The 24,031-nt window shown below is 34.3% G+C and overlaps 2 protein-coding genes and 1 pseudogene across 8 annotated transcripts; all 3 read left to right on the plus strand.

Annotated features, from left to right (window-relative positions):
• The first annotated feature begins 494 nt into the window (after positions 1–494).
• On the plus strand, positions 495–3,844 carry LOC129286479 (uncharacterized protein At1g03900-like; annotated as a pseudogene).
• Positions 3,845–6,410: 2,566 nt separating this feature from the next.
• Positions 6,411–16,943, plus strand: LOC129286421 (uncharacterized). 5 transcript variants are annotated; one of them, XM_054922384.1, is made up of 15 exons: positions 6,411–6,566; positions 6,871–7,204; positions 8,660–8,834; positions 10,095–10,178; positions 10,289–10,530; positions 10,736–10,952; positions 11,137–11,216; positions 12,118–12,202; positions 13,277–13,408; positions 13,502–13,615; positions 13,711–13,758; positions 14,681–14,765; positions 16,234–16,290; positions 16,382–16,444; positions 16,542–16,943. In XM_054922384.1, the coding sequence occupies exons 2-15, from the start codon at positions 6,984–6,986 to the stop codon at positions 16,670–16,672; spliced, it is 1,734 nt and encodes a 577-aa protein (XP_054778359.1). In that variant the 5' UTR covers positions 6,411–6,566; positions 6,871–6,983; the 3' UTR covers positions 16,673–16,943. The 5 variants fall into 5 exon arrangements, with proteins under 5 accessions (XP_054778359.1, XP_054778365.1, XP_054778379.1 ...); XM_054922390.1 differs by having other exon boundaries at positions 16,654–16,943; XM_054922404.1 differs by having other exon boundaries at positions 16,665–16,943.
• A 4,107-nt stretch (positions 16,944–21,050) lies between these two features.
• Positions 21,051–23,431, plus strand: LOC129286457 (protein SCARECROW-like). Of its 3 annotated transcripts, none has more exons than XM_054922420.1 (2): positions 21,051–21,529; positions 21,690–23,431. In XM_054922420.1, exons 1-2 carry the CDS (start codon positions 21,484–21,486, stop codon positions 23,267–23,269), a joined length of 1,626 nt encoding a protein of 541 aa, XP_054778395.1. In that variant the 5' UTR covers positions 21,051–21,483; the 3' UTR covers positions 23,270–23,431. The 3 variants fall into 3 exon arrangements, with proteins under 3 accessions (XP_054778395.1, XP_054778407.1, XP_054778403.1); XM_054922432.1 differs by having other exon boundaries at positions 21,052–21,582; XM_054922428.1 differs by having other exon boundaries at positions 21,053–23,431.
• Positions 23,432–24,031: the final 600 nt, after the last annotated feature.

Here is a 24,031-nt window from a genome sequence, read left to right on the forward strand (position 1 = left end):
ATGTATTATATTTAACTAAATATTATTTATGTGGTTTTAAATTTAAATTTTTTAATTCATAATTAAATACCTAACCATAATATTATTTCTAAATAACCTTAAATAATATAAATTTTTATTATTATTTTTTTTTAAAACTTAAATTTTATAATTTTTTTATAAAAAAATCAGGATGTTACAAAATCCTCACCCATTTCCCACCCCCTCCCCCAAACAAAAAAAATCACCTGAGCCCTGTTGGTTGATGGAGGTCGCCCAAGATGTTCCTGGCTAAGGTTGGCCGACGATTTGGCTCGGCGGCCAGAGTTTCAATGATGGTGGTGGACGAATTACATTTTTTTTTTAAAGATAACTAATGCGATGGTATTTTTGTTATTACACAAGCATTTGGGACTTGACAGTTATTTGCACATTTTGTGGGATTTTGGTGCAATTGAATTTGTTGGGTGCGATTGATAGTGATTTTCCAAAAAAAAAAAAAGCAGGGTAAAACAATCGTCCGGGCGCAGCTGACACTGGAGCCACTTCAAAGCTGAAACCCACGTCTAAAGCCAGCTATGAAGTCTGAAAAAATAGATTTCTCCCTCCACTTTTCTTCCATGCGCACGCCCATCTTCAGCCCTCAAATCTACCTAAAAATGTCTTCTCCACCTTCTAATTGAATCCCATCATCATCGTTATCACATTCCTTCGATCGTTTGATTCATCAGATTTTGTCAGCAAACCTAAATGTTGTTTGATTTTGCTTCCCATTGTGCCTTTTTTTTAACTATTTCCTCATCTATTATCGCTTCTCTCTCAGGTTCTCAAATTCGCATCACATTCGCCTGAAATCATTGCAACTGCTTCTGATAGAAGCCCCATTATCGTCCTCACATGTTCCCTTGATCATTTGCTTCATCAAATTTTAACAACACACCCTCGACCGCCGTTTGATTCTGAATTCTAAATCTCTCTTCTCCAGATTAAAGACCATGTCGTTTGAGGAGGAGGCATTGGAGCACACCCTCCTAGTAGTCCGCGAGGTTTCAGTGTACAAGATTCCGCCCCGAACTACATCTGGTGGGTACAAGTGTGGGGAGTGGCTTCAGTCCGATAAAATATGGTCGGGTCGACTTAGGGTTGTTTCGCGCAAGGATCGGTGCGAGATCCGACTGGAGGATCCGAACACCGGGGAGCTCTTCGCCGCGTGCTTTGTTTACCCGGGCCAGCGCGAGAACTCGGTCGAGTCTGTGCTCGACTCGTCCAGGTACTTCGTGCTGAAGATTGAGGATGGTCTGGGGAAACACGCTTTATTGGTTTAGGGTTTGCGGAGCGGAACGAAGCTTTTGATTTCAATGTGGCATTATCGGATCACGACAAATATGTGAAGAGAGAACATGAGAAAGAGCCTGGCGAGCCGAGTGAGGAGTCTCAGATTGATATTCATCCGGCTGTAAATCACAGGTTGAAGGTACACTACAAGAACTGTTATTGGCTTTACAACACTTTTTTCAATCTCGAAATGTGTGTTCTCTGATTGCTTTATTCGTTGAACTTGAATAACTAACGTATAATTCGCAGCTGTGATTTTTGGGTTCAGAGGTTTATCATGGGATCTCTGGCTATTTGTCTTCACTTGCATTGTTTACCTTGGTTCCTACACGACTTCTTTAGTGGATCGCTTTTACGTGGCAATGTACGAGCATGTGCAAATGAGCATATATGAATATGCACGTATTTTCCGATCATTGAGCCGTGGAGAATGCATCCTGCTTGTGACCCGCATAATATGCAAACATCTCTGAGTTTGTCTGAGTCTGAAGATGCATGTCCGATGTTTTTTTTTTTTTTTATTATCCCTTGACGTGGTTTCCGCTGTGGAATATTTTACCTCCTCTCGGCCCCTAATTATTAAAACCGAGGATCCTGTACTTTCTGCTCTAACACAAGTGTTTTATCTCTCTGCCTCTTGGTCAGGTTATGTCATCTCTCTTCTCTCATTTGTTTGACGTTGACTTCCATGTTTCAAATTATAGGAGGGTGAGACCATCCGGATTAACGTTAAGCCTAAACCATCAACTGGAACTGGCATGCTTTCAGCTGCAGGTTTAACAGCTGGGCTTTCTGGAAATACTAAGCCTAAGGCCTTGGGCCTTGCTTTCCCACCCACTGGTTTAGGAAAAATCAGGTCTCCTCTTCCTCCCCCGCCAAATGATCCTGTTGCTGCTCGATTGACTTCTACCAGTGGCATAACTGGTCTTAAGGAGATGAATGGAAGTGGAAGAAATTCTAATGACACTTCTTTAGATCTCTCTCAATTAAAGGTAATAGTTCTGTATGACCCGAATAGTAATGCCATTATGTATAAAACTGGAAGATTACATGCACTATATTTCCATTTCTATTACCATAGTCAAGGTTAAAACAAATTATTTATTCATGGTTACTTCTCATTCAAAATTTCATTTGACCAAAAGGTATTAGGATACTACTTTGCTCTATTGCCATATATGCTCCTTCTAGTCATGATATTTGCACTGATAAAAGTAATCATGATTCTTCTTTACTTGCTAATCACAATATGAAGCTTGTGACAATTTATTTTGATTATTTTGCTTGTTTTTAAGTCCTTGGTTTTAATGTAGATTCTTATGTAGTATGTTTTATGATCATAGTGATTTGAAATGGAAATATTCTTGGTAATCCATGTGAACAACCAAGTGATTTGCTGAAGCATTTTGGTTCATTACCTTTTTTCTATCCTTATCCTTAAGGTGGAGCCTAAAAGGCTAATTTAAAGGTAGAGTGATTTTTTAGACAATGTTTGCTCATTTGTTTTCTCCATTGGAGTAATAAGGATGTAGCATGAGTTAATATATTTTTCAGTCCTAGATTTGTGGCCGTGAATCGCATTGATGTTTGGCTCTTATTTTTGTGAATTATATTTATAACCTCAACTTCTCCTTCACAGCAGTACAGCATTATATTAACCTTAGTGCTGTGCTGAATGAGACTTTTTTGCAAAAATAAGCCGTGTGTTCTGTGTGACCTGATACAAAACCTCAATATGAAATGTATTGCTTCCAAGCTCACAAGTCGAAAATTTAAGATATATGATTCTGCTTCCTGCTCAGGTGAAGGTGGACTACTAAAAGTTATAACGGATAGGTGAGGTAACAAAGAGGCACACCTTGTTGATAATGGAAACAGAGAAGTTGAGACACAATACTGGGTATTTTGATGCGTTGAAAAATTTACCCACTTTGTTATTGTAAGCAGGCTTTTACGCACCTGTCTAGTTCATTTTCTTTCTGCTTTATTGCTTGGTTTTTCATTGGATAATGTCTGTAGAGTATTAATTGAATATGTTCTTTTGTGATGGTGCCTCGTGCTCGAGTCTGACTTGTCCTGCTTGTATTTAATTTTTTTTTTTTGGGCAAATGCGTATATATTCCTCCGTAGTTGGATAAGCACGAGCGCCCTTGTACGCTAAAGCTTCGACTTGATAATTTCTTCCTTAGCATTTTTAACGAAACGTGTTTCTTCTTTGTGTTACAGAAGAATCTTCCCTCAACAGCTGCTTCAGATTCGACCACTGCATCAGGATGGGCAGCCTTCTGATTATATTAATATGGGCAATTTAACTGTGAGGCTTTTATTATTCCTTGAATTTTTTCTTTGTATGTACTCTGACAAAAGAAACAATGGAACTCATGATGAAACGGAGGGAGTTTGTTTCAAGTGTACTTAGCGGAAGTTGCCAAGTGATTCGACAGAAATATCCTGTAATTTCTTTATGCTATTTTTTTTATATGAATTGTATTTATAATTTTATACTATAAAAATACTATTCTTCATCCCAGTATGTCTCTTTTTTAAGCTGTATTTCTGAAGTTCTGATCGATGAACGGGTATTTTTTTTATGGTATTTTATCTTTTATCAAAGGCTCTCAAAGTTAGATTACATTATGACTGATGTTTTGGACTTTTGGTTCCCTTCTCATGCGAAATAATTCTATTATGTTTCAATTATCTAACTTTAGCATTTACTCCTTCAATCTTATTGGATAAACTTATGCATATCAATAAAATTAATTAAATATATTTTATAACTTTATGTTTTTAAAATAAAAGTAAACTTTTAAAAATATTTAATTTACTATTTAATTTGTAAAAGAATATTGAAGAGAGGAAGAATATAATGGAAATAGTATTAATAAAATTTTATTTTATTCAACATGTTTTATATTTTAAAATATTTAATTTTTTTAAAAAATATTTTATATTTTGAGATGAAAAAAATATAAATAGAGAAAATGTAGATAAATTCTTTTTAAATTTTGGTCATTTGCAAATAACCGAAATAATGTATTCAAACTTTCATGGGGAAATGATCCTTCGTGATATTTTGTTTTCCACCGTAGACTCTTTATATGCCAATGAGAGCAACGGTATTGAAAAGTGCAATTTAGAGACACTCTTATGACATGTGGGGCGTTGGAGATGGCAGATAAAAGTAAGCTTGAACTAAATAATCGAATAGGGCAAGAATTAAATTGATGAAACAATGGTTCTACTTCTTGAGCTTATCAAACAAAAATAGTTCGAGGCCATAATAAAATATAAATAGACATTTGGACTATTCAGACACCGTAGTTTTAATTTTGAATCTTTAAAAATATTGTGTCAATAACGAAATTAGGAGTTCAAAAGGTAAATTAGAGAAGGATACAATAAGTGTCATCTCATTAGGCTAGACCCACAGCATAAATCATGTTACACATTTGTGTTTTATCAACAATAAACTCTTTAGACATGCTATTCATCAAAGGTCCCATTTAAAAATTTTCTTGAGTATTTTTCTTGGTTTTCCTTTACTCTATTAATTTAAATAATGTTAAAATTTAAAAAATAAATTACAAATTCATCATAAAAAAGTTATAAAATTGAGATAAACTTACAAATTCTTGAAGTTTGATACTTAAAATTTAATTTGAATTAATTAATTTCGTTGAAACCAATCTTTCATTCTTCCATCTTTTTTTTTTTTTAGGGTGTGATTGTATATTCATCAAAACATGGATCATCTCCACTGGACCAAATTTTTGATTTTGTCGTCTCTTCAACATCCAGCATTAATTACTTTATAACAACTAGAGGAGGATGACTGAAAAATTACAACTATTTTGTTTTGAATTTAGAAGAAACGAGTAGTGAGTGCAATAATTTTGGGCATAAAATAATTAAGCATGATCCCACATACAAAACAAGGGGAGGGAGAGACAGGAGGAGACAAATTTTGGTGACATTTTGATGGCAATGCTTGAACTGTTTCAGGGCAACTTAATTCAGATGATCTCAACTTAATTGTAAGCTAATATAAGATATTCACCACTTTATGCAGTCCAGCAGGAGCGGGGTTAACTGTCTCTCAATAGCCCAAGCGAATCAGAATCCTTCGTTTTGATGGTTTGGTGGCCAATACTTGTAAAAGTGGCTGCCACGTTATATTCGCCTGGGCACGTGATCAGATTTCTTCTTTTTATCACCATTCTCATTAAAACCATCTTTTCATCTATTCATTTGCAAGCTTTTTCAAGTTTACGCCTTCTATATGAATGCATAGAATAGATGGATGGATAGTCTCTATTATTCTTCATGGAATGTTGCCTTCGAGATGAACTTCTTCAAAACGGCATCAGAAAATCATTTTAAGAGTTACATTTTGTCATTAAAAATCATGGTCTAATTATAATTTTAGCAATTCAAATATAATCTTTCCGAAACATTCTTATAAATTGATAGGATTATCAGCATTCTATAGGTGATTGGAGAATTTAACTTTAAAAATATATTTTAAATTAAGTATGTAAATTATGCCTTTAACTTAATTTTACTATTAAATTAAATTATATAGTGAGGGTTAAATACGTAAATAGATTCGATAACAACAAGCTTTTAAAATTAAATCAATATCATTAAAAAATTTAAATTTAATGACAAAATAAATAAATTTCTTAAGTATGTATTTCTTAGCCAATTACTTGAAGGGAAAATAACTATGAAGGACCACTAAAAAAAATTATATCAATTAAATACTAATTATTGTCAAAATATAAATGAAAAAAGCTTGAATGAATTGTTAATTTAAAATGTGTTGTTAAAATTTTAATAAATACTTATTAATAAAAGACTACCCGAATCAATAAGTATATATTTAAGTTTTGATAATAAGTAATATTTAACTGATATAAACTTCTTCTTAACTGATATTTTTTTTAGTTGAAACTATTGAAAATTACAAATTATAATAGGCGTTAAAAATAATCTTAAAATACACGGTAATTCGACCGCGAAAAAAAAAAAAAAACCGGTATTTAACGGCCGCGGGAAGAGTACTGGCTGCTGGCATTGCCATGTCCGTTCGAGAGAATCGCGCGGAATCGTCGTCTAATTTTCTCACAGCCGGAACCAAGATAAAGCCATCATACACCGACATTACTGGATTCACTGCCAACTTTCTCGTTTCTCTTTCAAGAGTTTCGCGGGATCATTATCTGTTTTGGCCTACTACTAATTACCCGGTAATCCGAATTCTTAGCCTTATTAGTATTTTTTTTTTTTTTGCGTTATCGAAATGTAATTCCTTGTCGTTGTGATCGCCATTGGATTCTGAATGGTTCTGGGTTCACATATTTTGACTCCTGCTTCTTGCCGGCATCAATGACACGAAATTTGCTTCGAAAATGCTTGAAACTTCTGGCTTGAATTTTGGGACATGGGCTACATGCACGTTTTGAAGGGAGACCAGAACTTTCTTTTTAGGGATTTAGATGGAAATATAAAATTTGTTTGCGTGACTTTCACTCTTACGAAGTTTTCTTGCAGTTCGGTTTTCTGGGATGTGAAGCGAGTGTTTCTCAGAGGGAACTTGGCTTGTATATAGCACAAAGTAGGATGATTCTTGGTCATCAAGGTACCTGCTGAGCTCGGGAAACGATATGGATTCTGCCAGGGGTTGGTTTCACAAGTTTCATCCAAGGGATAAAATGAGGTCTTCTTCGAAGAAGAAAGAGGGTTCTGGGGGAATCGAAGATTCAGATTCACAGCTGGATGAAGAAGCTCTTTCCAATGTAACGAAACAGAAAGTTGCGGCGGCAAAGCAGTATATAGAGAACCATTATAAGGAGCAAATGAAGAGCCTTCAGGAAAGAAAGGAGCGGTATGATTTATTTCATGAATGCCAAACGGTTTGACGTTATTATAATTATTTTTGTACGAAAACATTAAGTAATGTAACTTATCTCCAAATTTTCAAAAAAATAAATAAATTCCAGCATCTTCTGGAATCCTTATAGCCAGTAGAAGAAATATTTAAGCATGTCAATGCTACCTTCTGGACTGCATTCCTTTGTTTCCCCATTCCTTTTGCATCATATGATGCTAGATTAAGCTGCACATTTCTTCCGAGGAGCGTCATTGTTATACTAAAATAATTTGACAGCAGAATTTTTTATCAAGAAAATTTCTATTTCTGTTTATTATACTCGTATACTGTTATTATCATATTATTCACCAAATGGTTAATCTTTACCCAAAATGTGCCTATGTTTGTTCAAAACATATAATGTTAATATTTTCATTAAATTTTAAAATTTTGAATGCATAACTAAATATCACCTTGTTGGTCCAATAGTTGTCAATGATCATGGCCACCCATATCTTGATAAAAGCTTGTAGAAGTGTTCATTCTTTGGCTGTAACCATCTCTTACTATAAGATGGACATGTTTCTTGTGTTAGTCCCACAGTTTTGCTAAAAATAGGGATATTGGAATCTTAATAGTATCCATTTTTAGTCGTCTGGGCAAAATATGTGGATTAGTTGCAAGTTCTAGAAACTGACTGCATGGGCTCATATGTTAACCTTCTTTTGAATACAGAGTGACCTGTTTTGAGTATAATGAATGAAAAACTTTGAAATTTAGCCCCATCGTTAAGATAGGAGCAGTGAGAAACAATAGATCGGAAAAAGTTGGAGCAAATCTCTTTCAATTTTGGGTGTAGGTGGAGAGTGATAGTTTTTATGAATATCTGTCCCACGTTTTGTATATTTTTCACGTTAATTCTACGAATCTTACATTTTTTTAACCATAACACTTTATCTTTATCACATCATATATTTTTTATTGTACAAGTCATAGTGCAAGAGAAGTTGCATTTTGAGATACTGCTTTATCTGACATTTTCCAATTCAATTGGCAATGATCATGCAGAAGAAGAATGCTTTTCATTTGATCCAAACTACTATTTTTGGCTTGCAAGTTTGGATTGTCATCTTGGGTGGATATTCAATTTGGATGATTATGCAGAACAAGAGTGTTTATTGTTTATGTCCAAGTTGCATTAAGATCAGTCATTTGAGACCGTTTATATTTGTAACTCTTGTCTGTAATTCGTGCTATTATTTTATATATCAGGATTCATACGTCCTTTGGAAGAATATAGATGGAAAAAGGACATGCTTCTTTTTCTTTTAAATGGTAAATGTATGAATCTTGTGGGTCTGAAGTTATCTCTCTATTCTTGTTAATGTGTATAATGCCAGTTGTGTAAACAAATCGTTTATGTGGTAATATGTGTTAATCTTCTGTTTAGTTTCATTTTTTTTATAACAGTCGAACTATCTTGGAAAAGAAGTTGGCTGATGCTGATGTCTCTGAGGAAGACCAAAACAACCTTTTCAAGTTTTTGGAGAAAAAGGAAACTGAATACATGCGGCTTCAGAGGCATAAGATGGGTGTTGATGATTTTGAATTGTTGACTATGATTGGAAAGGGTGCATTCGGAGAGGTATGTACATGCTTGAGCATGATACGTGTAATTTACTTAAAGCATGGAATCAAATTAATTTGTAATTCTCTACTCATGTATGTATCATGTAATATATATATGTTCTTATGTACTCTTGAGGTGCTTTTAGAGTATACAGCAGAGAGTTTTAATAGGAAAAATGCAAGCAGAAAAAGAGCCCATTGTATTCATGACACAATGTCGCTTTCGTTCTTTCTTTATATCTTTCACATGGATGTAATAATCTTGGGTGATAGTTTGGATAATTGGCATTTTCACTTATTCTCTTCCATGAATAATAACGAAGTTTCCGTACCCTCACTTTTTTGCTTCTTGGTTTTAATTAAAAGTATCCTTATTAATGCAAATATTAGTGAAATAAACTAACATGATTTTTAGGGTTATAGAAGTTAATACAAATTGGAATCGTAGAAATTAGCATTTTTAAATAACTCAATGCATATTTAAACTCAAGTTCCTTGATTTTTCTCCACTCTAATACACAGTTATAATTGGCATGCCGTTACATACAGCATGTGACACAATGCCATGCAACACTCTTGGTTGTGTGATGTGGCAAACTTCGGATGCACTAATTTTTTCGGGCACATGGTCTATGCTGCATGAATGTGTAGTCAAAATATTGATTCTGTTCACCCATTTGTCTCTTATTTCTCTTTCTTTTATCCTTCTCTCTATTTTTCACATCTCTTTCTCTGTTTCATGCCTCCATCTATGTGGGCATCCTTCCTTTCACATCTAGTCCCTCAACTTTGATGTGCTTTTGATTCAAGGGTTTGATGCTAATTCTACCTCTCCTTTGCTTAACTGCATATCACTTTTTTAGTTGCTACAAATGCCAACCTTTTGCAATCATGATGTTCTGTCGAAGTTCATATTCTGGTCTTAATCAAGGAGGAGCCTGTTTTATAAAAACTACACTGCTGCTTTGCTGGGCTGGGCTAACTGCATCAGTTTGTTAATAAAACTTTCACCTTTTCCTTCATGTCCATTATGGCCCCCAAGAAAAAAAATAAAGTCCAATTACATCTGGTTTATTTGTGCTGACATATAGAAAAGGGGTGGTCTGTGTGTGTTAAAAAAAGGTTAACCCTTTGTCTGAAATTAGTATATGATTGTGTTTGTGGATGTCGCACCTCATTCTTCATCCCTGATTACATAATTGGATGCTTGGAATAAAAAGTTTTTTGTTTTCTGCTACAAGCTTGAATGCTTCCTAAAACATGGAAATTTGTGTAGGTTAGAATCTGCAGGGAAAAGACAACAGGCCATGTATTTGCGATGAAAAAGCTAAAGAAATCAGAGATGCTTCGCAGAGGCCAGGTTTACACTTATTTGTCTTGCCCTGATTTTGTTGTTTTGGTCAAGAGCATTTTCATTGTCCAAGTCTAATGAGATTGTAATACTTATTCCAAAGCTTGTAATATCTCCAGGTAGAACATGTCAGAGCTGAAAGGAACCTCCTTGCAGAGGTTGACAGCAATTGCATAGTCAAACTTTACTGTTCTTTCCAGGATGATGACTACCTGTACCTGATTATGGAGTATCTACCTGGTGGGGATATGATGACTTTACTTATGAGAAAGGATATCTTGTCTGAAGATGAGGCTAGATTTTATGTTGGAGAAACAGTTTTGGCGATTGAATCTATACATAAACACAATTATATCCATAGGTATGCACAAAATAAAATACATAACCCTGTGTAGAATTACAAGTGTTTGCATGATTGCTATCCACATTAATTTGAAATGATCACATGCTTAATCTGTTTGATACATGGAGTCAGATTTATTTATCTGTATATTTTTGTTTGCAATAAAGCAACTTAGTTAGTTTTAGGCTATATAAATTGATCTTTTCAGTATCTTTTGTTGCAGGGATATTAAACCTGACAATTTGTTATTGGATAGATACGGACATTTAAGACTGTCAGATTTTGGTCTTTGTAAACCATTAGATTGCAGCATACTTCAAGAAGAAGACTTTTCCGTAGGTCAGTGTGTGAATGGTTCTACACAGAATGATGAACGTGGATCTTCAAATCGCACACAACAAGAACAATTGCAACACTGGCAAAAGAACAGGAGGACACTCGTAAGTATGCTGCTGTTTTATGTGCTGTTCTCTCTTTTATATGATGTTGCGTGTAAAATTAACTCATAATGTACATGTCAAAAAACCAAAAGGGTGACACACTTCTACCTCAATTTGTTTTAGATAAATATATTCCTTTTTTACCATGATTGTGCTTATTATTGTAATTGTGTAAATGTTGCAGGCTTATTCTACTGTTGGTACACCAGATTATATTGCTCCAGAAGTTCTATTGAAGAAAGGTTATGGGATGGAATGTGATTGGTGAGTTCTGTGCATTTGATTTGTTAATATTCTGTTCATTCAATTCTTTTTGATCTTTTCAAAACTTTGCAATTTAGTTTGAGAGTCAAGTTTATTTTATAGTCAAGAGACTGATGGTCCTCCTGAGGTACAGCTCAAGTTCACAACAGCATCTAGTTAAGAACAATGGAATAATGCTGTATTAAGGGAAAACTTAATAGAGTAGTTGAAATAAGATGGGAAAATAGAGAAGATAGGGGAGTAGTGATGAAGAGGTAGGAGGGAGCATTTAAAAATTAAAACAGTAGTTGATAGGAGATATAAACAGAAAAACTGAGAAGGGATTAAGTAAAAATTTGGTCCCTTTTTTTTTTTTTTTGCAGTGAGAGCCCAACTCAGAAAAGTCAGCTTCTCTTAGAAAGTTACGATGTTGTATTTTGTTGTGCTTGTAGTGGTTGTTTCTGCAGTAAGGTACTTGAGTGAGTGCTTTTGGTTACGTGATCCAAAGGGAGAGATTGACTTGTAGCGGGTGTGTTGCGGAGCATATTATCAGCACTCAACTATTTTGCCTTCCTTTGTGTGGTACATATGTTGTGTTAATTGGGGGTTCCTATCGAAGACACATTTTCATCTATTTCTCTTTCTCCTCTGTAACCTGATTAGGGAACGGGTAAAGATAAAGTTGGAGAAGAGATTGAGATGACTAAATTGTCATTGTTGGTTCCCTTGTGTCATCTATAACCATAAGAAGGGCCAACACTAGAATACGCTCACAAGATGTTAACTCATAGCCTAACATCCTTCAAATTTGTATGAAGCATATCAGGTTTTGATTCATTTGTGTGGACTGCATGGAAAGATTATTATAAGTTCAGAGTTGTAAAATTTATTGACACAAATCTGGTTCTTGTAAAATTCACAGGTGGTCTCTTGGAGCTATTATGTATGAAATGTTGGTAGGATATCCTCCTTTTTATTCTGACGATCCAATGACAACATGCAGGAAGGTAAAAAATATCAACTGATACGAACATTTGTATGAAATTAGTTTCTGATCAAATTTCAGTATAACTATTTGTTTATGTCTTCTGTAATTTTCTTCAATTTTTTCCCTAATGTCTATTGGATGGCTAGGATGCTTGTTCTTGATAAATTTTGGTTCATATATTTTGTATTAGACCCTACCTAGTGGGATAAGGTTTGTTGTTGTTGTTGCTGCATGTTTTGTGTTAAAATTTACCCAAGTTTTCTTCCCAGACTAAGTAGAGGAAATTTGTGAACCATTTCGACTTATGATCGGCAGAGATGAGGCTGGAACATTCGTTCTTGTCATTTTAGCTTGTGAACTAACAATTCAAATTTATGTCCTTTCCTTAATAGAATTATTGCTTCTTACTCAGCATTTTATGTCTCCCTTCTGCATAACTTATTCTTGGAGTGCTCAATACTTAATTTCCTTATACAGACTGCTTGGGTTTTGGCTTTGTCATCGATTGGCTAGTAAACATGATTCATCTTGTGTAAGATGAGTCTAAGCCACTGAATATAGCCTCAACTGAGTGAATGTTGGTGGGTAAGGGATTAATGTTTTAACTCCTACTCTCCATTTGGAATGGAAGAAAATAGGGAATAGAGAAAACTAGGCGAGAAAAGTTGAGGAAAAAGACATTTTCCTTGCATAAAGTTTTTCCTTTAGTTTTTTCCTCTCCAGGGGGAAATTAGGGTAAAACAAGGGTTAAAGATGTCTTTTTCCTCTAGTTTTCTTTCTTTCCCATTTTCTTCTCATTCCAAAGCAAGCTTTCAGGAATGAAATTTATGTCCTCTTAGGGTTACCCTACTGTGCCTTGTTTGCTAAAGCTTGTATTGGGACTCCGAAGGTCCGGGATGTTATTGAGATTTGAAGTACAAGTCAAAGTTTATTATCTCATTTGAGTCCTTCCCTCCTTGCATCAGCAGCTTTTCAGTCCTTACAATTTTCTACTACGTTTTGTGTACATTTTGACTTTTATATTTGAATAGTTTAAAGTTTTCTAAAATTTTGCAGTGCATGCTATTTTACCCCAGCTACCTGTTTCGCACAGATAGTAAACTGGAAAACTCACTTGAAATTTCCTGAAGAAGCCATGCTATCTCCTGAAGCTAAAGATTTGATCAGTAAGCTATTGTGTAATGTGAATGAGAGGCTGGGATCAAAAGGCGCAGGTGAAATAAAGGTGTTGTATGGTGTGTCCTATTCTAAATTCTTAGATTTTGTTCCGTTTTATAGATGGATATAAAGGTTAACTTCCTGTTCTATTGTTCTTCAGGCTCATTCATTTTTCGAAGGTATTGAATGGGATAAGCTATACCAAATGGAAGCTGCATTTATTCCTGAGGTTAATGATGACTTGGATACTCAAAATTTTGAGAAGTTTGATGAGGTATTTTACTGCTTCAAATTCTTACTTATTTTGAATGGCCACATTCTGAAGCCATCAGTGTCATTCATTACCAATTGTGCCTTTCACACCTGCAGTCCGACAACTGCAGTCAACCATCTTCAAGAAGTGGTCCATGGAGGAAGGTAACTTAAATTGTTTGCTTCGCTGTTGCAAATTGTTTTACCATGTTATCTGCAGATCTCACATCAGCACAACTTTCTGTTTGCTGATTTGTTCATGGAACAATTGTTTTGTTTCTGTTATATTAGTAGGCCCTTTTGGCAAGTTAAGGAGGAACAAGCAAAATCAATCACATACCATTGTTTGGATCACTTAAATGTCAATTCTTGTGCAGTTCTTCTTTTCTGGAAAGCAATTTTCCTTCTAACTTCCATTGCTTAGGATGTGTTTTAGCTTGGAAAAGTTGGATAGATAAGACTTAAGGGACTATTTTTTGAAGGCAGGAGAATGGTAGTAAATCTGCCACAGGCTACCAAGCTTGTTTGGAATTCCCAAATTAAACTTTTTCATTTTGTTCTATCCACTTTAAGGCAAATTTTGGTATTGAAAATTACCAGCAAAGTGTTAAACAGGCAGTCCCTTCTTAGGTTTCAAATACGGACCACGTCAAAATGTTACAATTATAATTGCTGAAACTTTGGATTGTAACATGTATCTTTTCTTGGAGTTTTAGAAAGCTTCTACTGGGGTTGCCTTGAGCTTTTGCTAGTTTAATGATGGAAATAATTTATGCTAGGTTGAGCATTGGCTTCCATGACTTACGGTTGTTAACATGTGCTTGATCTGGAAGAAAGGGAAGTCTTGTCTGCTCTTTAGTGAAAAGTTTTTTGCTCAAGAAAATAAACAAACATGTCCTTTTAAGTCCCAGTAGTTAGTTGTCTTAATGAGCCATTGTCTCTGACGATCATTTTAGCTTAGGTGATATCTTCCCATGTGATAAAATTTTTTATATTCAAGTTTTCAATTTGTTTCAGCTATTGGCTTGTCCGTACCTTTTTTTCCCCCCCTCATTATTCTTTTCCTTTCAATTGGAATATTTTACAGATGCTCTCATCTAAAGACATGAATTTTGTCGGATACACGTATAAGAACTTTGAAATTGTGAATGACTATCAAGTTGCTGGCATGGGTACATCTCTTTTTCTATCTTATAGTTTATGTTATACTTGTTTATTATTGATAATCTTCTCTATGAGGTCATAATTTGGCTGTGGTTTTAACTATTAAGCATATCTGACAGGTATGTCTTTATTTAGTACAGATTTTCCCCCCAAATACTGAAAAATTCATTTCGAAGAACATATCCTTACTTTAACCGTAGTTTGTTTTAGATTTAACGTCCTCGTACGGATATCATGCCATTTTAGGATCTGCTCGTAAGATATATCATAGCTCCTTTTCTTTTGAAACAATAATAGATATTGAGTTTTATTTTCGTTAAAACACCACACATGCACGCACGTATTTGTCAAGACTTGAAGGAAATTAAACAGGTAATGTTAATGAAGCATTTCACGGTCAGTTCAACTGATTACACTTCTCATTTATCTTCTTCTTCTTTTTCTTTTCCGCTTTGGTCCTTTTCATTTTAGTGCAGCTATTATTCCTGTGTAAGGAGATTCCTGACTTACCAATACTGCCCAGAAAGCCCATGTTTGGTTAACTCCAATTAGTACAAACAGCCTTCTGGTTTGGACAGCTATGCTCCCTAATCCAGTTACAGCCTGTTTGGTTTGACAGAAGACGGTGGATAAGATTTCAAGGAGACCGTGGGATAAAGGGCTTCCTTCATTTTGCTCTCAATTATCAAATAACGTTTCATGAATATAGGCTGTCATGTGAACAAAAATGAAAGTAAAATCTTATCAGTTTCCTTCTAATCTATGCTTCTGTTTAACCCAAAAAAAAAAAAAAGAATTTCTTTATCTACTCTTAATTAAAGAATTTGATTTGCACCCCTATTTGGTATTCCTTCTTTCCTATCTCTACATCAACATCAGAAAAACGTTACTTGTCTAAAAAAGATGTGTCAATAGGTTAATTTTCAGATATTGCCACAGTAGACCGGTCTTGCACTTCCTTTATTCAATCTATCCTTTGTCAGATGTCAGATGTCCAAAATAGATGGTCTGAACAATATATCAAATTTTTGGTTTAGACCAGTGGGGTAACTTGTCTTTGGAATTTGCAAAGGGGCAGCGTAGAACCTAAACTGGCGAGGGATGTTGAAAATCAAAATCTGATTTCTTTTTGGAGAAACAGAAGGCTATTCCAACAAGAGAACATCAATGTTTTTTGCGTTGTTAATGAAGTCCTTGCCTTAGCCAATCACACCGCTAAGGTGAAGGATATTCATCAGTTTTTGATAAACCCTTCTAGCACTTAGTTTATTTTGCTTTTGCATTGATGTTTGCTGGATGCTTTTAATCCCCATCCTTACCTGATGCACAGTTGATTTTTTGGAATGAATTCTTTTTTCACTCGAAAAAAATCCTGATTTTTTTATGTTGGTGTGCTGATTATGTCGTGTATTAATCTAAGGATGTTGAATTTTATATTCATAGTTATGCTAATTTTTCTGTCCTCTTGCCTTGCAGCTGAATTGAAAAAGAAAACCTCCAAAGTTAAGAGGCCGTCCATCAAGTCCCTTTTTGGTAAGCCTTTAGCACTTTTTTTAGTCGTTTTATTTATGACTTGTTTTCCTTTGTTTCGTTTGAAATACTAAACGGGGTTGGCACATGATAGATGATGAGATCGCTGAAGCATCAGAAGCCTCTGAGCCTTCTGCAAGCAATGAACCAGGTTCAGGTTAGAAGCTCTTATTACTAACCCGGTTTAGAGTCTTTAACGTGGCAAGAGTTATTCCTCCTCGTAACGTTAACAATCTTTTGATGGATCCACTCAGACAGTTTTAGGAGCCATAAACTCAAGCCAGCTAACAGCATTTTGACTTGCTCCATTGATGCAACTTTTTTAAGCTATTTTGTGCTTGGACGTGTTCATGGCTACATTTCTAGTTATTTGGCAGGCAGATAGAAAGCGCTACTTGCACTACTAAGTTTTGCGTGGGAGCAGCATTTGACTTGATCTCTTCAACCCATGTTGAATCAGTGGCCAGAAAAAGAAAGAAAGAAAGGAAGAAAGATTACTGAATTTGTCAAATTAAGAATCTTTCGATTGACTTGGTTTGTGAAACATATTTTAGCAAACTCTTCCTGATTAGTTTTATTTATTAAATTTTTTTTTTTGAAAAGAATCATGTTTGTCTTATAATGTCTTTGGTCAAAAGAGCTAAATTTTTGTAGCATACGGTTACTCAATATACTTGCATGTAGTATTACTATATTATTCAAGTACTCCTTCGTTTCTGCATATTAGTCACCTTTTAAAAGTATAATTTGATTTCTTTATAAGTCACTAGTTGATGGAATAATTTTATTTTAAATTAAAATCCTCAAATTACCTTTAAAAAGTAAGAGAGGGAGATGGAAAAAATAGTATTATATTATTTGTTTACTTTTTGTTTTTCATTTGATGGGTTATATTTGAAATTTTACTCATTCTTATTTTTCCATATTTTTGTTGTATTAGTATTGATGAGGTTAATAAAGATAATTTATAAATAAGATAAGAGAGTATGTCACTTATATGCAAGCTACATATATAAATTCATTCTTTCGATTATTTTCTAGGTGGCCGTTTTGTCTCACTCATGCGAAGTTTAGTTAGCAACTTAGCATTGGTTCAGCCCAGTCCGGATTGGAATGCTATCTAGGTGACACTTGTGATCATATTAGGCCGTTTCTGCCTGTTAGATCCATTCGCCTTTAAACAACTTGTTATTGCGTAATATCAACTAATAAGAAGGTTCTACGTTGACCCGATGCTTATTTTGGAGCATATAGTCGAATTATTTTCCTAACTCCAGAGTCCTTTTCTCCAGCGTGTGATCAATTATTATTAGCCTTAAAAAAAAAAAGGGTTAAAACATAGGCAGGCAAAGCAGAGAGGACTGTGTGGGTGACGTTTGCATGACGTTGATGATGTAGACTGCAAAAAGTGATAGTATGGTATTCCTCATGGAATATTCGGCTGCTTAAGTCTCAGGGCTTGCATTGCCTTGGATTCCTGTTCGGTTTTGCGGATATTGCTCTCTTGAATTGAAATAAAAAATAAGATCAATTATAAGATTTCCTTCTTTAAAAATAATTTTGTAAGTGGGAAAAGCAAGCGAATTGGATAAACACGTTCATTAACTACTTGATTTTCAAATGAATGCTACCTGAGTATAAATTTTCATGTAATTGACTGGACCTAAAAAAACAACCAGTTTCAGTCTTTTAAGCTATTCTTCTGGGACGAAATTGCAGTTTTTAAGCTGCTTTTCAACACTTGCCCTCTTCACAAAACAATTTGCTTTGGGATTCAATTAGGGTGAGAATAAATCAGGCCTCTAATAAAAACATATAGCTTGACCTATTTCAAGTTCAGCATAATCTATTTACTAAATAGACTCAAGTTAAATTCAAACTTTTTAATTAAACCTATTTAATTAAATAGGCCAAACTTATTTTTTTAAAGCCTAACTTATAAGTTTAACAGGCCGACTTATTTACACACACACAATATAATATATCACAAATACATAAGTTTCACCATTTGATTTTTAATCAATTTATTTTTTTATTTTTAGTTATATTTTCAATCATATTGGACTTAATATTAATTTTAATGTTATTACTTTATTATTATATTGTATTGTAATTGGTAAATCTTTTCAATTATTATATATATATTGTAATTGATAAATCAGATCTATAATGTTCTAAAGTATATTTGAAACATTTAAAACTAAAATACAAGTCTATTTAAAAGACTTACTTTTAAATAGGTTTTTAAGTCAAATCAAATTTTAAGTAGACTCAGCCTTGAGTTTTGAAAAAAATCTTATATAGCTTCAGAAAAAAATTTTATATAGACTTCAGGCCAGCAGGCTTTTCATTTACCACACAAACTCAGACCAATTTAACTAAAGTCTAATTCAGTCTAGCCTATTTCTATCTCTAGATTCAATTAGTCCCACTATTTTATTCATTGTTCAAAATTAAAATAAATATGAGTTTGAATTCCAACCCTCATATGTCTTACAATGGATCTATTATTATTATTTTTTTTCTTTTTGGTGGCATGAGTATATTCTGCCTATGACAGAAATTATCTCCTTCAAGATATAAAAGGTAAAAGGTATACATTTCCCAACTAAAGTGCTATATACATACAGGGACTATAATTGGAACTGCAACAACTTGTTTAAACAATGAAATCCTTACCACTCATGTTAACGTGGTATAATGGATCTATCATTTTTCTTTAGTATATTGGGAAAACTCTGTCTCTAGCGTCTACTGTCAAATGTCAATAAAATCTATTTCACATGCTTTCCAAAAAAGAAAAACAATTAAAATATGTAAATTTAACATAAATGAGCGTTTATTATGTCGCCACCAGCTAGTTAATAAAAAATGTCATCAATAGTCCCAAAGATTTTGAAGCCGTCAAAACAAAAATGAGTATAAAATAAATAAATATCAATATTTAGATTATTTTTTTCCCCTGCCCTCCAAAATCTCTATCAGTGTCTTGCATCGTGCGAGCAGGAAAACTGAGCACCTGACCCACAATTGACCTCTCCACATTGTCTGTCGGCAAGCTTATGAGGATAATTACTTGTTAAGGAAAATAATGTAGGGCCCGTTTCAATTTAATTAGATATAATTAATTATAAAAACAATTAATTAATATCATTGATTTTAATTATAATTGACTATATTATAATGCAATTCATTTAAATATTAAAATTAATTTTAGTTGGACAAATTACTATAAAGGATATTACTTTTTAAAATTAAATTATTGATAAAATTATATTTAATATTATTAAATTTGTTAAAATTTATATAGAAAATAAAATATATTATTTAATAATAAAATTAAATTTATGAGCAACGTTTTAAAGTTTATTTCAAAAAGTAATTTTAGCTCAATAATTAATTATTAATTTTGGCGGCTGTTTGGATAAATTTTGCAAAAATTGATTATTTTAGTTCAATAATTAATTTGTAGCCTAATCCAAACAGGCTATTAATTTAATTAGTCTGTTATTTTATTGATGAAATATAATAAGAAAATAATGATGATTTTTTATTTTTCAAATTTCATTTGTATGCAAGTAATACCCTTTAATATGGGCAGATATAGAGTGAATCTGCCGAGAAAGTTTTAGTTGCATGCTTAAAACCTAAACTATTCATTCAAATTAATAATACTTAAACTCTATTTATTATAAGTAATTTAATCATATTATTGAAAATTGAGTTCATCTAAACGGTTAAATAGATTAATATTTTAATCAATTTAATAAATACTATTAACTGTCAATGCTTTATTATTATTATTATTTTTGCCAACAATGCTTTGATTGTTTTAATAATTAGTGGAGTTTTTAGTACTTTAAATTTAGCTTTAAAAATAGGAATTGAGTTTTATATATCAAGCTGGGGTGGTGGCTTGGTACTAATTAAAGCCATTTGGAGGGTTGCTATCTGGTATCTGCCACCATTAACTGGAATAAACTATACTGGAGACATCACTTTCACGTGAAAAGGGTGTTTAAAAACTGAATTAATGTATTACTCACGGCAAGACAAACATCGATTCGATTTAAAAATTAAATATTGGATAGGCATTTGCATTACAGGTAACAGAGATGTAATAATTAAATATAACTGTCAAAGCTCCATGACTATATAATAACCCAGATATTAATGAAATGTGTGTGTGTGTAGGATGCAATTATAAGCTGATATTAATTATATATTCAAGCCTATATATATTAATGAAATTTCTTGCATCAACTAAATATTATAAAAACTGTGAATATTTGGAATAGAAGTAATCTAAATGCTGAAACAGACAAACAGTATAGATAAAATATTTCGATATATTCTATTTCAAAATGAATAGATGAGTAAATTACTGCTAAGCTATAAGTTAACAGAACTATAAATTTTAAACTCATATATTATATAAATTATTTTTTCAATTTTCAAAAACGTAATAGTTTAGCCTCTACAATTATGAATTGATACAAACGAACACTTTAAAATTTTGTATGAGTGATCTCTTTTTAATAAAAAGTGTTTTTTTTTCCCTTAAAAGAAACTTAGACAAATGGGTCCTAAAACTTAATTGTTTTTAAAAGCATAAATTAATCAAAACTACAATAAAAATTTAGCGAAGAGAATCAATGGAGAAATAAAAATAATAATGTTAATGCCAAAAATAATAATAATAAATTAAAGTTGAAAATGTACAATTCTGGTGAATCACGATCCCGTCAACCGTCAAAAACATTTACCGGCATTGTCGTCCGCGATCACCATAACGTAATCCATGACCTGGAAAATTTAATTATTGAAGTTCCTGGCTGCATAGTCAGAGAGCATTAACATATAGACTTCATGTGATCGATTAAAAGCAACAATTTCCCTATCAATCAGTTTTTGAATTATTGACATCAATCATTATTATTTTATTATAATAAATATTGTGGCAGTTGCTCCTTCCCTGTCGCCATACGTAGTCAAGACAAAACAAAACGTCCCTCTCCTCACATTAAAACACCAGTTTTGTAGCATCCCTCAAACTTGTAAGCCCAGCTTGATGTTCATGTGACGAACACGCACTTGAAAAATCATTCACTATTAACAAATGACGTTAATTTATAACAAAAATCTCTACCAGACCGACGTGTAATGCTTAGCTTCTAGTTCCTCATCTTTTTCCAGATGTCTTGGCTATGCCGGCCTTCCCATGAGCCAGAAATTCCCCCAGGTTTTTTTTTTTAATTCTATTTTGAAGTTGTCTCCTTAGCTTCTTCTTTTATAGTAAGTAACATCTGACTCTGCATTAAACCCTCCCTCTTCCTATCCGTGTGTGTGTGTGTGTACATGTCTCTGATCGATGAATTAACCTTTTTGTTCTATGATGAAAGTGGGATTCAAGGTTATTCATGGCGATTGTTTCAACATGATCAGACCACATGTGCATGAATCTTGGGACTATCCGAATAATAATGTTGGGCTATCCTCGTCAGCTGCAACATCATCATCATCATCAATATTAATCCCATTTTCAAAGCCACCAGCCATTGACACCACCACCAACAGTACTGTAAACTTGGCAACCAACGAGTTTTCAGATTGGGTGGAGCATATTACCAAACACCTTGTGGACGACTTACCCGCAGCTGAAACCACATCTGATCATAACTTGCTTCATCCTTATAACCACTGCCAAACAGGGTCTACTTCTCATGACAACCTCGTACCCACACCAGTAGTTTCACCTGTTCTATACCCTAGGAATAAGGGTCCCTTCAACAATGATGACCTGCAAATTCAAATTCAAACTCAAACGAACCCATCATCAGTAGATCACGATCAAAGCAATGATGTGTTACACCTCTTAACACTTCTAATGGAGTGTGCAGTGGCAATCTCAGTAGACAACCTCAGTGAGGCACACAGAATGTTGGTGGAGCTAACCCAACTGGCCTCACCGTACAAGCCATCCTGTGGAGAGCGTATTGTGGCGTATTTCGCTAAAGCCATGACTAGCAGAGTAATGAACTCGTGGCTCGGAGTATTTTCCCCTTTGATTGACCACAGAAGCATCCACTCTTCGCTCCAGGTGTTCAACAATATTTCGCCTTTCATCAAGTTCGCACATTTCACTTCCAATCAAGCCATTCTTGAAGCAGTGCATTGCTGTGATAGTATTCATATCATAGACTTAGACATCATGCAGGGTCTTCAATGGCCGGCTTTCTTCCACATCCTCGCCAACAGAATGGAGGGACGACCACGCCTTCGAATGACAGGCATGGGAGCTTCAATGGACATCCTCGTCGAGACAGGCAAGCAGCTCACGAACTTCGCAAAAAGGCTCGGAATGTCGTTTCATTTCCAACCAATCGCGAGGAAGTTCGGGGAAATCGAAGATGTCTCTAAGGTGCAAGTAAGACCCGGCGAGACAATCGCCGTCCACTGGCTGCAACACTCGCTGTACGACGCCACAGGACCAGACTGGAAAACTCTGAGACTTCTTGAAGAACTAGAGCCGAGAATCATAACTCTTGTGGAACAAGATGTTTCAAGCGGCGGGTCGTTTTTGGATCGTTTTGTCGGGTCTTTACACTATTATTCCACCGTGTTTGATTCTCTGGGAGCTTATATGGCCAGCGAGGACCTTAACAGGCACAAGGTTGAACACGGGCTTCTGTCCAGAGAGATAAATAACATATTGGCCATAGGAGGACCAGCAAGAAGTGGAGAAGACAAGTGCAGACAGTGGAGAAGTGAGCTTGCGAGGATTGGTTTTCTGCAGGTTCCAATGAGCCCTAACTCTATGGCTCAAGCTCAATTGATATTGAACATGTTCTCACCTCCTCATCATGTCCATGGCTATACTCTTGCTCAAGTCGATGGCACTCTCAGGCTTGGATGGAAGAACACTGGCCTGTATACAGCTTCCGCATGGACATGTTACAATTCCACTAATAATAAACACTAGCTTAATTGTGCCCTGATATGTATGCGCTCGTAATCTTTAAGATAATATGGTCTTCGTTTAAGATTCTTGTTTTTTGGCACGTTACTGAAAAGCTGGAGATTTGATTTCATGCCTTGTATGTGGTTGGGAAATGGAAATGGGAATTACTTGGTTAGCTGGCAAGTTGACACTTGCGTGATTCTTTTGACGATGCATGATTTCTCTGAAGTCTGGTGCGCTTTTTTCTGTGCGTAGAAAGAAATAAAGATGTTGAATTCATGGGGACGAAACTTTATAATTCATGTGTTTTTTTTTTTTTTCCTCCACAACTTTCCGGGTAAGAAGATATATATGGAAAAATGGAATCTTCTTGATATTCTTCTGCTTGTCTCTCTTGTACATGACCAATCATGGAATTACAAAGATCATCAGTAATATTTTTATAAGTTATATTGCTCGATAGATATTTGATGGATCCAACGTCAGGCTTAGAAAAAAAAAAAAAAACGATATCCTAATGTAACAGACCAGCAGATCATATCCCTCTCCATTCTCTATCATTCTCTTCAGTTATTTCGGTGAGGAAATGAATTGGCTTTGGGCGCGGTTGCATTATATATATATATTCCTAATTTTTATATTAATTACTTTTATTTGATTATATATAAAAGACACTTTTTAAATACAAAACCGCTTATTTTCTATCTTATCTGGGTATAGCGAAAAAGTAAAACAGCATGCATGTTAATTTTATGTAAAACTTGATAACATTATGTGCTTGCG

This window comes from Prosopis cineraria, unplaced genomic scaffold (genome assembly GCF_029017545.1).
Source record: "Prosopis cineraria cultivar Desert tree isolate PC_DT_omini unplaced genomic scaffold, ASM2901754v1 PC1, whole genome shotgun sequence".
In the NCBI taxonomy this organism is placed as follows: Eukaryota; Viridiplantae; Streptophyta; class Magnoliopsida; order Fabales; family Fabaceae; genus Prosopis; species Prosopis cineraria.

Bases quoted from the DNA above. Each gene is read 5' to 3' on its own strand.
- LOC129286421 (XM_054922384.1), top strand. From the start codon at position 6,984: ATGGATTCTGCCAGGGGTTGGTTTCACAAGTTTCATCCAAGGGATAAA. The intron at 10,179-10,288 runs GTTTACACTTAT...TAATATCTCCAG, and splicing joins AGATGCTTCGCAGAGGCCAG to GTAGAACATGTCAGAGCTGA. The intron at 16,445-16,541 runs GTTAGAAGCTCT...GGATCCACTCAG, and splicing joins AAGCAATGAACCAGGTTCAG to ACAGTTTTAGGAGCCATAAA.
- LOC129286457 (XM_054922420.1), top strand. From the start codon at position 21,484: ATGTCTTGGCTATGCCGGCCTTCCCATGAGCCAGAAATTCCCCCAG. The intron at 21,530-21,689 runs GTTTTTTTTTTT...CTATGATGAAAG, and splicing joins TGAGCCAGAAATTCCCCCAG to TGGGATTCAAGGTTATTCAT.